This window comes from Schistocerca cancellata, chromosome 1 (assembly GCF_023864275.1).
Source record: "Schistocerca cancellata isolate TAMUIC-IGC-003103 chromosome 1, iqSchCanc2.1, whole genome shotgun sequence".
Classification (NCBI taxonomy): domain Eukaryota; kingdom Metazoa; phylum Arthropoda; class Insecta; order Orthoptera; family Acrididae; genus Schistocerca; species Schistocerca cancellata.
The window spans coordinates 612,764,505-612,783,027 of NC_064626.1; the positions used below are offsets into that span (position 1 = coordinate 612,764,505).

At 37.4% G+C, this 18,523-nt stretch overlaps 1 protein-coding gene across 1 annotated transcript in view; it reads left to right on the plus strand.

Moving 5' to 3' along the window:
• Window positions 1-15,807, plus strand: part of LOC126182811 (serine/threonine-protein kinase unc-51) — a 186,347-nt gene extending 170,540 nt beyond the window's left edge. Inside the window, exons 20-21 of the mRNA XM_049924881.1 lie at window positions 6,059-6,194; window positions 9,390-15,807. Coding sequence (XP_049780838.1) covers window positions 6,059-6,194; window positions 9,390-9,454 — 201 coding nt within the window. The 3' untranslated portion in view covers window positions 9,455-15,807. The remainder of the gene's footprint in view (window positions 1-6,058; window positions 6,195-9,389) is intronic.
• The last annotated feature ends 2,716 nt before the right edge of the window (window positions 15,808-18,523 follow it).

An 18,523-nucleotide genomic window follows, 5' to 3' on the forward strand; every position in this document is an offset into this window, starting at 1 on the left:
CTTCCATATTACGTACCTACCTACTATACATATGCAAACAATATTTGTGTTGTATAATTTATCATAGTGGTGTAGAGGAAGTAGAGATGAACAGTTTGATGCAGGACACTAATAGTCTTTCAAATAGGGAAGTAACCTCAAACTGGCCTACAAAAGCCGGTTAAATTCAATATCTCCTGTGTTATCCAGGGATTTCAACTAGATCTTTTCTTTGTATCTAAGTGATCCTCTGCTGCCTTTACTATTTCATCTTTCAAAGCTACCAATTTGTCATCTGTTGTACTATTTCCCACTGTTTCATCCAAAGTTATCAAATGTTCCCTCTGAAATTCTCAACAACCACTGTTTCCTACAATTTCTCCATGTCCCATCTCCTTCATTTTGTACCTTTTTGCAATTTATTTAGTTTTAATCTGTGGTTCCTGACCAGTAAATTACAGTCACTGTCCATGCCTGCCTTCAGCAATGTCTTGCAGTTTAAAATCTGTTTTCGAAATCTCTATCTTACTATTATATAATCAGTTTGAATTTTACAGTGTACCAAATCTCTTCCACAAGTAAGTACAAATATCTTTGTGAAATCAGTGAGAAATATACAGTAGGAAGCAGGACAACTAAACTGAAACAAGCACAATGATACATTTGGCCAGCCTATAAAAAGAGCAATTTATTAGTGAAAATCGTATTCAAATACTACTACTCTGTCGTTAAATCTGAGGCAATGTACACAATCAAAACAAGTTGATCCCCAAATCAAAAAAACTACAGAATCAAGACAGAAGAATCGTCAAAACGATAATTAACAAAAACACCTGATAGACAGCAGAGGTTTCTGTGTAACAAAGTGGTAATTGGCAAAGTGAGTCAGTAATAGATACAGCACAAAAAAGGAGGATTGTCTTTTTCTGCCGTATATCAAAATTCCCAGAAACAAAACTAGTGAAACAACTATTCAACTGTTTTTGAAAAAATTAAACTAAAAATAACTGGATTTACAAGAGTTAAGTATAACAATGCAACAAATTGAAAACAGAGAAAGTTGATTCTGGGAAACAGAAATGAGATTTAACCTAAGAACATGTAAATGAAAACAGTACACTATAATTGCTGAAGAAAGGGCAACCAGGTCAGAAAGAATGACGGTTTTGGGAACAGAACAGCAACTTGAAAAGCTAATCTATACTTGGAAGCCAGAATGAGATTTTCACTCTGCAGCGGAGTGTGTGCTAATATGAAACTTCTTGGCAGATTAAAACTGTGTGTCGGACCGAGACTCGAACTGAGGACCTTTGCCTTTCGTGGGCAAATGCTCTACCAACTGAGCTACCCAAGCATGACTCACACCCCGTCCTCACAGCTTTACTTCCGTCAGTACCTCGTCTCCTACTTTCCAAACTTCACAGAAGGTCTCCTGCTTTGGAAGGTTTAGGTGTATGTGAATGTAAAAAAATCAAGCCACTTGAGAGAAGAGAATTACATACCACTGTTGGTAGCTTGAACAAATCTTATCAGGCCAAAGTCCTAAACACTAATATCATAAAACAGTTTTTTATCAGTAAGGCCTGCAGCATGAACTAAGTTGAAATATTACATTTTATAAGAAGGTACACTCCTGGAGATGGAAAAAAGAACACATTGACACCGGTGTGTCAGACCCACCATACTTGCTCCGGACACTGCGAGAGGGCTGTACAAGCAATGATCACACGCACGGCACAGCGGACACACCAGGAACCGCGGTGTTGGCCGTCGAATGGCGCTAGCTGCGCAGCATTTGTGCACCGCCGCCGTCAGCGTCAGCCAGTTTGCCGTGGCATACGGAGCTCCATCGCAGTCTTTAACACTGGTAGCATGCCGCGACAGCGTGGACGTGAACCGTATGTGCAGTTGACGGACTTTGAGCGAGGGCGTATAGTGGGCATGCGGGAGGCCGGGTGGACGTACCGCCGAATTGCTCAACGCGTGGGGCGTGAGGTCTCCACAGTACATCGATGTTGTCGCCAGTGGTCGGCGGAAGGTGCACGTGCCCGTCGACCTGGGACCGGACCGCAGCGACGCACGGATGCACGCCAAGACCGTAGGATCCTACGCAGTGCCGTAGGGGACCGCACCGCCACTTCCCAGCAAATTAGGGACACTGTTGCTCCTGGGGTATCGGCGAGGACCATTTGCAGCCGTCTCCATGAAGCTGGGCTACGGTCCTGCACACCGTTAGGCCGTCTTCCGCTCACGCCCCAACATCGTGCAGCCCGCCTCCAGTGGTGTCGCGACAGGCGTGAATGGAGGGACGAATGGAGATATGTCGTCTTCAGCGATGAGAGTCGCTTCTGCCTTGGTGCCAATGATGGTCGTATGCGTGTTTGGCACCGTGCAGGTGAGCGCCACAATCAGGACTGCATACGACCGAGGCACACAGGGCCAGCACCCGGCATCATGGTGTGGGGAGCGATCTCCTACACTGGCCGTACACCACTGGTGATCGTTGAGGGGACACTGAATAGTGCACGGTACATCCAAACCGTCATCGAACCCATCGTTCTACCATTCCTAGGCCGGCAAGGGAACTTGCTGTTCCAACAGGACAATGCACGTCCGCATGTATCCGGTGCCACCCAACGTGCTCTAGAAGGTGTAAGTCAACTACCCTGGCCAGCAAGATCTCCGGATCTGTCCCCCATTGAGCATGTTTGGGACTGGATGAAGCGTCGTCTCATGCGTTCTGCACGTCCAGCACGAACGCTGGTCCAACTGAGGCGCCAGGTGGAAATGGCATGGCAAGCCGTTCCACAGGACTACATCCAGCATCTCTACGATCGTCTCCATGGGAGAATAGCAGCCTGCATTGCTGCGAAAGGTGGATATACACTGTACTAGTGCCGACATTGTGCATGCTCTGTTGCCTGTGTCTATGTGCCTGTGGTTCTGTCAGTGTGATCATGTGATGTATCTGACCCCAGGAATGTGTCAGTAAAGTTTCCCCTTCCTGGGACAATGAATTCACGGTGTTCTTATTTCAATTTCCAGGAGTGTATTTCCAGCAGCTGCAATGTAATCTTTATTTGCTTGTATTTGGAGATTTCTGCGCAAAAAGCTTGCCTGTTTTGGCTTGCAGTGCAATTTTCAAGTGCACCTGTCGGTGTTGTAAATAGCGGATCTTATTTGTGTCATAATTATGATCAGTAAAGTTATTTTTGTAAATTACATATTTACTTAGATGGAGTTGACAATCATATGGCAGGGGTCAACTGTGAGCTGTCTTTTATGAAATAATATTATTATAATTATGTAGTTTTTATAATAAAATATTTTTCGTGATAATTGTTTGACAGCTATTTGACAGTTGGGTTCTTTAAGTGCCATATGTTTACAAATTTGCTGTTATTATTCACAGATTATTTATTATTACTGTTTATTTTATTTTTTATGTTTTGTTTTAATTTTTTAATTTTATTGTTATTGCTTACAGATTATCTTAGTCGTACTGTGAATATTTTGGAAGAATTAGAGTTACACACACACACACACACACACACACACACACACACACACACACACACACACACACGGAAAATTTCCCAGGCTGACCTAAAACAGAAGCCTGGCTTAGAAAACTTTATTCAAATTTTCAACCATGAGAAAGAATAAACATATGAAATCATAGATAACATACAAACAAAAATTTTTAACCGGATCATATTTATGCAACAAACACATCATCCCCGACTCACGAAGACAAAAAAATCTGTAAACATACAGCATCTAAAGAACCCAGCTGTCAAATAGCTGTCCAACAATAATCATGAAGAAATTTGTGTTATAAAAACTACAGCCGGCCACTGTGGCCGAGCGGTTCTAGGCGCTTCAGTCTGGAACTGCGCTGCTGCTACAGTCACAGGTTCAAATCCTGCCTAGGGCATGGATGTGTGTGATGTTCTTATGTAAGTTAGGTTTAAGTAGTTCTAAGTCTAGGGGACTGATGACCTCAGATGTTAATTCCCGTAGTGCTTAGAGCCATAAAAACTACGATTGTTATAATACAAGGTGTATCAAAAAGAATCATCTGATTTGGCATGTCTTTATTTCTGAAACTGATCAACATATACAATGAATTTTGTTTTTTGATGAATGGGAAATTCAAAAAGATTTCTTTCACACCTTTTCATAGGTGTTCAGTTGCCCCCTTGAGATGCTTGGTATATGTCTATGCAGTATTCAAATTGTTCCCACACTGCAGTGAGTCTGTCTTGAGTTACAGCTTCCACAGCTGCTGTTATGCGAAGTCTTAGTTCGTTCATTGTTGTTGGTAATGGAGGCACATAAACAGAATCTTTTATAAACCCCCCCCCCCCCCCCCCCCCCACAGAATAATTACATACAGTGAGGTCCAGTGATCTTGGAGGCCAATAATGTAAGGCTGAATCATTTGGTTCAGTGTGACCAATCCATTTTTCAATAATCCTTTGATTTAAAAATTCCCGCACTTCCAGATGCCAATGTCGCGGCCCCCGTCCTGTTAGTAAATGAAGCCGTTTGAATCAGTCTCCAACTGTGGGAAAAGAAAGTTCTCAAGCATATCGAGATACTGTCTATGCTTCCTGTAACAGTGTTCTCAGCAAAGAGAAGTGGACCATACTCCTTTTCCCATGAAACTGTACAACTTCATGTGATTGTTCTGTACCCCATATTCTCACATTGATGTTTCATCTTTCCAGATTTCTGTGGACTCCTTGTGTAACTTTGGCAAATGCATTTGACGTCTGTGTCAGACACATGGGGACAACCTGGTGATTTGCGTTTACACACACAACCTGTTTCTTGGAATTGTTCATGCTTTCATCTAATGCTCTGTGCTATAGGAGGATTCACACCATGCCTAGTACAAAAGTCATGCTGAATAGTTATTACTGACCCACACTGTGCAAAATCTAGAACACAAAATTCTTACTGTTGTCCTGACACAATTTTTACTAGAACTGAAGTGGTTGCACACTGCTGCTACCTAGTGGGAACCGTGTAAAACTTGAGAGGTTGATCTTTCCAACTCTATGTTGTTCACATACATATCTTAAATAACGTAATAGTTGTATAGTTATTTTTTTTTTTTTTAAATCGGGTAATTCTTTTTGAGACACTCTGTATTGTTTCATAACAGACAGCTAACAGTTGGCCCCTGAATGCCATATGATTGTCAACTCCACCAAGATGTAAGTAAAAATAATGTTTTTGATCAGAAGTAAGGAGTAAATAAGATGCACTATTCACAACACCCATTGATGCTTTTGAAAGGGCATTGTAAACCGAAACAGGCAAGCTTACTGTGCAGAAATATCCATACACAAGTAAATAAAGATTACATTGCAGCTACTACAGTTAACTTCCTATAATATAAAAAAAAATGCTTTTCACTCAGAAAAACATGCTTTTCACTCAGAAAAACCTTCTTGAGGATCTCGATCATTGTTGCAAAGCTTACAGATCTGGAGGGGGGGGGGGGGGGGGGGGGGGTTGGCCAGAGTGCTGGAAACTTGGTGGCAAATGCGAGCTTATCAAACTTGCAAGACATGTTGCTGTATTACATGTCTGTACCTTCTCACTGTGAAAAGTATGCAAAAAAAAAATCTAAACTTTTTTTAACAATACATTTTTACTTTCATTTCCTTATGAAGACCACACTCGATTATTATGAACTATTAGGGTGAGCTAACTTGCAAGTTGCACTGGATAGAGTAGCATGGAGAGCTGCATCAAATCAAGTCTCTGGACTGAAGACAACAACAACAACAACAACAACAACAACTTGCAAGTATCTCTCCAGTGACAGCTGTTACAACTTTTATGGAAATTACAGTAGTGTCATCTTCGTTATTATTTGAGCATCATTTTTTTCCAGTAATTTTTAGGCTTCATTTGTGACTTTATTATTATATTTTATGCTTAAATCAAATGTATTAATGACATAATTTTAATATTGTGATGGCATAACTCCCTATCTGTAATTTGTTCCTTCACACACATACAGCCGTTTTGTTGATAGAATATGGATGTTTTCATGATTCAGTGCCAGTCAGCAGCGCTTGATGAGCTTTTCGGTCAGCCTGAAGAATGCTTTCAGCGTTACCAGACGGCTCAGATCTTACTGCATAGCCTTTCACAACAAGTGAGCCACCAACAAGATAGAGCTTTATTAACAAAGTGTAAGTAGTTTCTATTTATAGTAATTTTTCTGACTGATAAATTCATTCGTATTTGCTGTAACAACTTATGGAATAACTATGTTGCCATGGGGGGGGGGGGGGGGTTATAAACCATCGACATCTTCAAGAATATTTTTTATCTAACCCATTGTCTTATTACCAAGGAAGTAATTTAAATTTCTGGAGCCTGTTGGATTGTATCCAACTGCTGGCCAGAGAGTCTCCAGACATGGCTTAGCTGGTAATGGAGGCTCATTTGAAGTGGGCTAATCAATGAAGACAGTTCTACTCCAGTCAATGTGATTACAGGCCAAAGAACTGTCTGGAGACGCTTCAGACAGCTGTGGTATACCAACCTGATTGTCGCCAGCACATTGCCTGATATCTGGGCTGCCAGGACCTCTTTGCTTGTCATCCACAGCACCCTTACAGCACAGCAATTTGTCGACACCCGTTTTGTTGCCATTCATGGCAAGCCTTCGTGGGCTTACATTTCAGCAAGATAATACCCACCCACACATGAGAAGAGTTTCTAATGCTTTTCTTCGTGCTTGCCAAACTGTTCCTTACCCAGAAAAGTTGCTGAATCTCTCCCCAATTAAGAACATTTGGAGCATTATTGGTGGGGTTCTCCAACCAGTTTGGAATTTTGACAATCTAACAAGTCAATTGGACAGAATTTGGCACGATATCCCTCAGCAAGACGTCCAACTACTCTATCAATGCCAAATCAAACAATTGCTTGCACAAAGGCCACACGTGGACTATTGCATTGTTGACTTATTCAATTTGTGAAGCTCTTTCTCTTGAATAAATCATCCATTTTTTCTGAAACTGTAGTCATTTGTTTATCTGTGCATGTACGTAACATCTCTCGATTTCAAATAAAAAATGTTTTGGAATGTTTGTCTAACAGTCGGCAAGTGATGATTGAAGGGATCGCTGTGTCAAAAATCTGCAGGTACCAGTCACTGAATGCTGGCCCATATTTTGACTGGACCAGATGTGGGATTCTTCTTAAATGTCATCTAGGCCTGAAGATAGCGTGATGAAATGCCGCAACTGGTTGCTAAAATAAAATAAAAATTGGAAATTTAGACAGGTGAAAGGTGTTTTGATTCAACATTTTATACTGAGCAGCTTAGGTCCCACAACCATGTGCATAAAGATGGACTCACAGAATGTACCAGTATTTCCAGCCCATTCAAATAATTCCTTCATGATGAGGTTTTTTAAGTATATTTGTAACATATTGTGGCATCACATCGTGTCAGTTCCAGTTTAATAACAATAATATTATTATTAAGCACTCTTTATGATTTGAGGCATAGTGAATTCTGTTTTCTTCTTTTCTGTTGTTGGCATGTTTACCTATATGACAAACCAGTAATTATGTTGTAAAATATGTATTTACCATAATGTAGAATTGGAAAAAAAGACTTATAAATATTTACAAAAGCATGTCATGTCTAACAGTGGCCTAAACAAATTAAGAATTATATAAATTTAGAAATTATAGTCAATAGTGCAGATTACATAATACTAGCAGAAAAATCTGCATACGAAAAAGAGTGATGGGATGGGATATGAACAAGAAGAAGAAGAAGAAGAAGACGAACGTAAACACTAAAGACAGCATGGAACTCAGCCTTTTAGAACTGAAATCTCAAGATATTATAAGAAAAAAAGAGAAGAGATTGAGAGAGCTGTCAAATAAAAAGGAGAACCTTGCAAAGGAAATGTATTATTGAAGCTGTGCCAATAATGATAGAAAAGGAAATTTCCATTATACTGACAGGTTGAATTCATTTCAATGCATTTTGGGTTTGTTTTGTAGAGACCATTGTTTTTTTGCAAAATAGATTTCAGATTGAGTCCATAATCTAGAGCAACACTTGTTAACGTGATGTTATTGTTCTGTTACACATAAAAACAGATATTCTACATATATTACAAGCTAATATTCTAACAACAACTTAATGATAATACAGAACACACACATTATTCTTAAATGTGATAGAATATTGTAAGGATATGGATTAGCATTTATTGCTATATGTGCCCCCCCCCCCCCCTCACACACACACACACACACACACACACACACACACACTCACTCACTCACACTCACACACCATGTGTGCTCATGAAAACATACTTATATATTCTTGAAAATATAATGTAATTGGATATACACTTAATTATATATTCTGTGTGTATGTACAGTGTTAGCTGTTTATGTTCTCCGTGTTATGATGACAAATCCGATATCAATGTGAGATGATCCGTGGATGAATAAATAAATATACACGCACAACTTGTACACAAAAAAATACACATGGCCAGTGTTTTCTCTAGGCACTGTGCCCCCACTAGGCTGTAATAACTTTGTGGTATTAATTGTTGGTGTTCTTGATGATGAGTTTGTAACCTGGAACCCAAGGTGGGGGCTTTACTGAACACCATCAAAAGAGAGAAATGTGTGTTGGTGTAATAGTTATGAATATTTTTGTCAAATGCTCACAGTTAAATCAATCTAAACAGTTTAATCAATCTAAACATTTGTATTTTTATTAATATTTCCAGTATGCATCTTCTATAATTCTATGAACAAGAACAAAACGCATATCACTTTTCCTCACAGTACTCATAATGTGCCAACAAACCGAACAAGGTGGTGCAGTGGCTAGTGTACTGGATTCGCGTTTCGGGAGGACGACGGGTCATATCCACTTCAAGCCATTCTAATTTAGGTTTTCCATGACTTCCCTAAATCGCCTCAGGCATGTGCTGGGATGGTTCCTTTGAAAGGGTACAGCCAACTTCCATCCCTAATCCGATGGGACCAATGCCTCGCTGTTCGATCCCCTCCCCCAAACCAACCATGCCAAGAATATCAAGTTCTTTGTCTTTTCATAACAGCAACATTTCACTTTTCAGTAGATGATTGTGGAACTGCTAATTCTTTTTCCCCATTATATACATCAAGTAGGAAGTAATTATGTGGAAAACAGCTACTGCTAATTATTTAATACTGTATTGTAATGTTGGAGCAATTCTCTTTTCTGTTTTTTTTTTTTTTTTTTTTAAAAACCTTAACAACCTTTAACATTGCTCTGTAGAATCAAACATAAGGCTGTAGTGAGGTACTTCCTTTCCTCAAATAACTGTTAATAAGTCTATCATCTCTTACAGACAAAGATGCTGTTGAGAAAAGGTTATTCGTCCTACAACAGCAAGGCTACATTTACTCTACTTGACCTAACCAGTTTGTGTGGATATTCCATTTTGTCCCATTCAAGAAACAAATGGATCATTCCGGTACCTGAAGGTTTGGCAGCTAACAGTGCAAAAACTATTCAACTGTGCTGTTGTGTTGAATGGACATAACATTTTTTTACTGCTGTTGTAGAGCAAATGGTTTTATAAATGTAAAACATGGACACTTAATGCTAATGTATTTGTGTATGTTACAGGAAGTGTATCGGTTGTCTTTTGTACAATTGAATAATTGTAGTGTGTGCATCAATGTGCATATGTACATATATGTAAAAAATAAAATCTAAATAGCTGTGCAAAGAAGTATTTGCAGTAACGTGATAATAGTTTGAAAGCAGAGTATGTGGAGGGGATGTCACCATTAAACGGGCTATTTGTGTAACTACAAGAGCTGTGTAAATAATCACACAAAAGTTTACTTTGAAATATATGAGCTTCACATTACTATTGTAATTTTATGGCAAGATTCTGAATATCAATTCACAAAGAACTGTGTCTTACTGAGGATGTGTATGTAAAATTTGGAGATTTTGGAAGCATGGTGAGTAAGCCTGGAAATATGTAATAGGGTTTTGATGTTTAAATGTAACTTGTAAAAGAAAACACAATACAAATAAGAATTCCTCTATTACTTAGTCCATTGATAAAATGTTCCCTTTGAATCTTGTAAAACATGTAGTATTACAAGTTTTTAAATTCCATATTTATTTTTAGACATTGTATAAATTAAATTATTGTGATAATGTGAATGATTGTAATTTTATCGCCAATAGAACAAATTTTATATCAATATTAAGTGAATCTGTGTTCAACTATTCAGCCCAAATTAGCATATTTAATCAGTATTCTTTGAATAATCTTTCTGATGCATAGAAAAACTTAATTTTCTGTTGAACTTGCTATGCTAGTCAGGACAAAGATAACATTATAAATTTCATATTACTTACTTCATATTTGATGTTACCTGTTACTCCTTCCTCTTTATTTCTGCATGTTTTCCTGTGTTTGTCATATATACTAGATGCCATCACTAACACTGTTGCCATCAGAACCTTAGCTGTCGCAGCTGCTCGATGCTCGAGTTATGAAGTATTTAGAGTGTGGTAGGAAAAAAGACCTAGTACGACAACTCTGCAGTTTTATTGGAAAACTTTTAGTTACATTTGTGTTGGTGTAAATATCTAAGTTTCAATCTCTTCAACATTATCAAGTTATTAGCTGTTACAATTATTAGCATACACTAAATATTTCCTGTGGCAGGAGGATATGGAAAAGTTCTAACTACATATCAGGTTGGAAAATGGATTATTATGCACACTTTACATTGTAATAGTAATATCAGAACTTCATCTGTGTGGTTGCAGAAATCTGCACACAAATTCAGTAATTATCAAAACTTGAAAAAGCATTTTTGAAATGAGTTAGAGGAGAATGAAATAGTTCCAAAGCTAACTAAGACAGAACTGTCATTATGAAATCAAAACTGCCTCTTATGATCATAAATAGTGTGTGTTGGTTACAGTACAGTTTGAATTTGCTGAGTTTGTGACAAGACCTCTCCCCCTTTTTTTCCCCATCAGTAAGCTCTGTTAGATGATATCACCATTTAATTCTAATGTTGTATTGTTATATGAGTCAAGAAAAACATTGCCCAAGTTTTAACAATTTTAAGTTGCAATATTTTACAACAAGCCTACCTACCTTGCCTTAACAATTTGTGTGATACTACTCATTATAATTATGTGCACTAGTTGTTATCTTTTCCTTTTCATATACCCATAGACTGGTAAACGTAGAGGTCAGTCATTTATAAATAAAATTTTTCCATCTAATCTTTTTTGTGTGCACTGTACGTCTGACATACTAATTACCTTGCAGTAAGGAAGTGACATGTTGGAGCTACAGTAATTATTTATATCTGCCTGTATATGTACCAGCCATATTATCCAGAAATTTGAATCTTTTGATACGTAAATCAGTACAACAAAGGGGGGGGGGGGGGGGGCAAAAGCTGTGTGTTCATACAACACCTGAGTTTTGTACTTGTCTGAGGTGACAGAGTTGATGACAAGAAATGAAACTATTGCCTGGCAGTTATCACCAAAAGTGTAATAAAATGTAATTGATGAACTAAAAAACTGAGACAGAACAAAATATAGAAAGCAAAAGATATGCAGACAGTAGCAAGAAATACAAATACTGTGCTGATTTTAGAAGAGTTGTTAGAATGAAACTGGATTGGGGAGAAGATGGAACAGTATACATAAGTATTATAAGACAGCATTAATGTAAGAAAAAAGAGAGCATTTGAGAAAGGGACTACAGTAAAAACTGTCCTTAGTCTGAAGATTGGTTTGAATGTTGCAGTGCTTTACTAAGCACTTTTCTATTAGAGGTGGTATCTCCTTGCCATCCTTCAACCTTTAAACTGATCCAATCAGTTATAAGAGAACCTACAGTTTGACATTGACATTGATCTGTGGTGCAACATGACGTTTTTCACACATACCAATCGTTATTTCAGGTGAAAGGAGCAAAATATGACAAAGATAGATAAATTTCAGAATCAGTTGGGGATTGAACTCTGGACCTTTAAATTTTTATGCTGACGCACACACTTAGCTATGAATCCACATGACAGGGAACTACATTATAAATATGTCATATTAACAGAATGCACCTGGGATGTTAACAATTTCTTCTAATTAACTGTAGGTATAAACTACTCTATAGAGTCTATGATTATGGGAAGTAATATTCATGTCCATGGTTCAGTAACTTATTTCACTGTGGAACTGCTTTCCTGAATTTGCAAATTCCAACTGTTTATGGTACTTCTAATTTTCAGTTTCTTTGAATTTTCTTTTTCCGAACTACCGATTCAAATTTTCCAGCTTGATTTTCACTTCCTGCTAAAATTTTATCTTTGTTGTTTCTCTTAGATCTCAGTTCTTATTTCTGCACTACAGCTACTCTTTAATTTGGAGCCCTCTCCTGTTAAGATCATCTTATAATGTTATGTCACCTGCACTGGGTCTTTTGCTGCTGCTTTCAGCATCTACGGTATTTTAGAATGTTGCTCTTAAAAGATGAACCTGAAAGTTTTCTCTACCAAGGTTTTTATGCATCTGTTGCTAACTATGATTATTTCACTTGCCAACAAAGTGAGTACCATTTCATTTTCAGAGTTTTTAAAATTAAGTGTAAGAGAATTGAGCAGTGGCTGTACATTTCCTTATCAAACTTTTGTTTTATGTAATTATTGCACAGTATCATAACTCTCGTTATTTTTATATATCTTGGTACACAAATAGACCAGCCACAGTCAATTTATAGCGAAGCAATAAATAAATTCCTTTGTGACTGAAAACAGCATACCAGATTGTGTGCTGAGGTTTAGATTTTGAAAACACAGACCGCACAATCCATTATGGAAGAGTGACTTCAATTTAAATACCATGACCATACAGTATCAGTAACATGAAAAGCAAAGTTCCAAATGTATTTACTTCCATTCTAAATTTCTGTTATTTCAGTTTAAAATTATAGTAAGGTGCTACAGTTTTCCACTGCATTGATTCTATACAAAGCAAAACATCTCCTCCTCCTCCGCCGCCTCCCACCTGCCCCCAATTTTGCTACACCTTACCGCTGTTTGGTACTGTCAAGTTTATTAATGTAATATGTTACTTTGCGTGCACAGAAAGTGAGTAACCATTTATTTTTGTCTCTCTGGTTTTATCTTGTTTCATTTGTTATATATTATGTGAACAAATGATCTAACGTGTTTCCTCGTTTGTGGGATATCATATACAGGTTGTACAAATACTTTAAGAAAAGACTTCCTGACACTTAAATTTATGATCAATGTTAACAAATTTCTCCTATTCAGAAACGCTATTCTTGCAATTGCCAGTCTACATTTTATATCCTCCCTACTTCGACCATTATCAGATATTTTGCTTCCCAAATAATAAAACTCATTTACTACTTTAAGTGTATACACACACACACACACACACACACACACACACACACACACACACACACACACACACACACACCATAAATGCTCAGCTGTTCTTCCCAGTCCTTTGCTGTCTCTGACAGAATTATAATGTCATCAACAAATCTCGAGGTTTTTATTTCCTCCACTTTCGTGCCCCTCAACTCTATAACTGTCTTAAGTCTACAAGTGCTATAAATGTAGCTTTCCTTTCTTTAACCCAACTACTAAGATAAATCATAGGGTCAGTATTGCCTCACGTGTTGCTACATTCCTACAGAATCCAAACTAATCTTCCCCGAGGTCGACTTCTACCAGTTTTTCCATTCGTCTGTAAAGAATTCGTGTTAGTATTCTGCAACTGTGACTTATTAAATTGATAATTTGGTAATTTTTACACCTGTCAGCACCTGCTTTCTTTGGAATCAGGATTATTATATTCTTCTGGAAGTTTGATGGTATTTTGCCTGTCTCATATAGCTTGCTCACCAGACGGAAGAGTTTGGTCATGGCTGGCTCTCCCAAGGCTATGAGTTATTCTAATGAAATGTTGTGTACTCCCGGGACCTTGTTTCTACTTAGGTCTTTCAGTACTCTGTCAGATTCTTCATGCTGCATCATATCTCCCATCACCTATGTCCTCTTCTATTTCCATAATATTGCCCTCGAGTACATTGCCCTTTTACAGACCCTCTATAACTCCTTCCACCTTTCAGCTTTACCTTCTTTGCTTAGGACTGGTTTGCCATCTGAGCTCTTGATATTCATACAGGTGGTTCTCTTTAATTTTCTGTGGGTGGCATCTATCTTGCCAGTAGTGATATATGCTTCTACATCCTTACATTTGTCCTCTAGCCATTCCTGCTTAGCTGTTTTGCACTTCCTGTTGATCTAATTTTTGAGACAATTGAATTCCTTTTTGCCTGCTTCATATGTTCATAAATTAGATTCAGTATCTCGTGTTACCCAAGGATTTATACTAGCCCTCATCGTTTTACCTACTTGACCCTCTGCTGTCTTCACTATTACATTTCTCAAAGCTACCCGTTCTTCTTCTACTGTATTCGTTTCCACTTTTCTTGTTAATCATTCCCTAATGTTCCTTCTGAAACACTCTACAACCTCTAACTCTTTCAATTTATCCAGGACCTTTCTCCTTAAATTTCTACCTTTCTGCAGTTTCTTCAGTTTTAATCTACAGTTCATAACCCATAAATTGTAGTTAGAGTCCACATATGTCCCTGGAAATGTCTTACAATTTAAAACCTGGTTTCTAAATCTCTGTCTTACCATTATATAATCAGTCTGTAACCTTCCAATGTCTCCAGGTCTCTTCCACATATACAATCTCCTCTGATGATTCTTAAACAAAGTGTTAGCGATGATTAAATTATGCTCTTTGCAAAATTCTATCAAGCGGCTTCCTCTTCCATTCCTTACCCCCAGCCCATATTCACCTACTACTTTTCCTTTTCCTACTTTTGAATTCCAGTCCCCCGCGACTATTAAGTTTTCACCTCCCATAACTATTTGAATAATGTCTTTTAGTTCAGCATACATTCCTTTAATCTCATCATCATTTGCAGAGCTTGTTGGCATATAGTCTTGTACAACTGTGGCAGGCATGGGCTTCATGTCTATCTTGGTGACAATGTGTTCACTGTGCTGTTCCTAGTAGCTTATCCGTGCTCCTTTCTTTCTTTCTTTCTTTTTTTTTCCCCTCCATTATTAAACCTACTCCTGCATTACCCCTATTTGATTTTGTATTTATAAACATGTATTCACCTGACCAGAAGTCTTGTTCCTCCTGCCACTGAACTTCACTAATTCTCACTATATCTCACTTTAACCTGTCCATTTCCCTTTGCAAATTTTTCTAACCTACCTGTCCGATTAAGGGATCTGACATTCCACGTTCCGATCCATAGAACTCCAGTTTTGTTTCTCCTGATAACAATGTCCTCCTGAGTAGTCCCCGCCCAGAGATCCAAATAGGGGACTATTTTACCTCTGGAATGTTTTACCTGAGAGAATGCTATCATCATGGAACCATACAGTAAAGTACATGCCCTCAGGAAAATTATGGCTGTAGTTTCCCCTTGCTTTCACCCATTCGCAGTACCAGCACAGCACTGCTGTTTTTGTTGATGTTACAAGGCCAGTTCAGTCAATCATGACTTGCCCCTTTACAGGAACCACATGCTTGTCTGGCCTTTGAACAGATACCCCTCCGCTGGGGTTGCACCTATGGTGCAGCTATTTGCATTGCTGAGGCACGCAAACTTCCCCCCAATTGCATGGTTCATTGGTGTGGTGGGGGGGGGGGGGGGGGGTGCCACTACAGCAATGATTATCAGCAGGATGCTCCAACTTCACTAGTGCTACCAAACCAAATAAATCAAATAATAATTTTTCTGTGGGTGCTTCTTGTACATCATCGAACTCAGAATTCATATCATCAATATGATTGTTATGACTAGTTTATATTTAAGTGTTTTGTATTTGATGGCATTACAGGGAAAAGTGATGACTGAGGAAACATTTAGTGTGTCTGTCAGCTGTTGACTTCTTGGATATATGCTGTTGATGGACAATATTTATTTGTAGTTAATCATACAAAATTTTAATCTGTCATTGCAAAGATAATTTTAATCAGACGTGAGTAATTGTATCATAGTACAGTTAAATGCACTTTGGGATTATGAATTTAGTTTTTAGTGATATCAAGAAATGTAATAAGGAGAAGAATTAACCACTGGCCAATACCAAAATAATATCTGTTGTTATGAGTACACAGTACAGCGAAATAAGTGAAACTGAAATATTTTCCTTAATTCTTAAGGTCTGATATTTAACTGCCTTGCCTTATTATTATTATTATTATTATTATTATTTGTTGATTGACTGAATAATGCTTTTTGTTCTACTATCTGTGTCAGTGATTACCTACCTTTAGGTGAATTGGATAAAGGATGTGGTTATTGTCCATTTTGAGAGGTTGGAAAATGTATGTACAATATACTGAAGAAGTATGGTACCCTGCACCCTGAGACACTTGTCGTGTTGTGTTATGCTATTCATTACATATATTAAAAATTTAATGAATGTACATTGTCGGCATATTATAAAGGTAAAACAAAATAATAAATGTAATTCATAGAATGCGACACTGAGCGAATTTGACTTATAAAGTTCACTGCATCTTTCATATAGATGCAAAAGTCTTGCTCCAAATTTCCTGTTGTGTGGGTATTTTTATTCTCTTTTGAATGTTGGATCTCTTTAGACAATAATCTGTTGTTATGTTCACATTTATAAGAGTTTGGGCATATTTTTATTTGAATATGTTTATAAAAATCCTTAGTGACTGGATTATAATCTGTTTTCTATCCTGGATGAAATCATGGGCCATTTTGTTGCTGTGGGACTCTTTATGGTGGTATGAGAGAGAGAAAAAAAGGAGGCAAAACATTTGGCCCTAAATTTGAATAAAAATATTTCACTTCACTGCATCGAGATCAAAATTTCACACAATAAAAAGGATGCTTTGAGATGATAAGTGTGGAGATGAAAGTGAAAAGTTTTTTGTTTGTATTTCAAATATTAACTTGAGATGTAATTGCTGTGTCACTTTAATCTGGGCTTCCATAATTGTTTCACATTGGTATTGTTGTGCACAGTATGAAGTTACAGTTGTTCACACTGTCTGACTGCAGAGATACACCATGCTGACTTTTAAAAAAAATCAATCACTGTTTCAAGAGCAAGCTTTATTGCTGGGAAAACATTCAGAATTAATTTTGTTAGCAATAAATTTGTTATCCTTCAGTTTGTGGATTGAATATGGCATTGTTAGCAAAATCATAGTTTTTTCTCTGATGAGTCACATGTGCCTGTTTTTAATAAGTTGTGGGATTTGTCAGCATTAAAAAAGCTTTTTCCCTGCACTGACATGTCTTTCTTAAAGAAACTATACTGTGTATATGAACATATACATCTATTGTAGATGTATTTGCAATAGATACATGTAAGAATCTCGTACATTGAATTATTCTGTCCAAGTGAGGGAAAACCTGTAATCTATGTAATCTCTTTCAAAGAACAAAAAAAAAAGTATTAGAAGAGTTGTTTTTCCATGTTCCTTAATTACATTCAGGACCCAGAGTGTAATCATTTATGACTGACTAATTTATTGTGTCCACAAAAATATAATTAATTTTCTGTATAAAATGCATATGTAATAAATATTTTTAATGACACTGCTCAGTAAATAGTATTACAAAAAATAAATTTGTAGCATCTTGTAATGATTTTGATGCATATTTCTTTTTTTGTATGTCTAAATATTGTTAATTGTTCCAAAGCCACACTTGGAAATGTTTGATATCATAATGACTCACTTTCTTCAGTATGCACCAGCTGTAATGGAAATAATCATAAATAGATGATGCTTTAGTCCATGTTCACACAACAGGTCAAAAGCAGAGAAATATACATAGCTAGAAGCAAGGACATGCAGGCAATAGCAAGAAAAGCATTTATGAAAAAAAATTGTTAACATCTAATATCAATTTAATTGTTAGGAAGTCTTTTCTGAAGGCATTTGTCTGGAGTGTAGCCTTGTCCAGAAGTGAAAGTTCGATGAATAGTAGCTTTTGAAACATGATGCTATAGAATACTGCTGAATGTTAGATGGATAGATCAAATAACAAGTGAAGGCACTGAATCTAACTGGAAAAAAGAAATTTATGATGAAAGTTTACTAGAATAAGGGATTGATTGATAGGACATTCTGAAGCATGAAAGAATTGTCAGTTTGGTAATGTAAGGAAGTGTATGTTCGGAGGGGTGGGGGATGGAGATGCAGATGGGACTAAAAGCTGTACAGGGAGACCAAGGCTTAACTATAGTAAGCAGGTTCAAATGGATGTAGGGTGCGGTAGTTAGAGATTAAGTGGCTTGCACAGAATAGACTAGGCTGAAGAGCTGCATCAAACCTGCCAACAAGAACAGATAAATCATAAAAGAAAAGGTAAAAAGACAA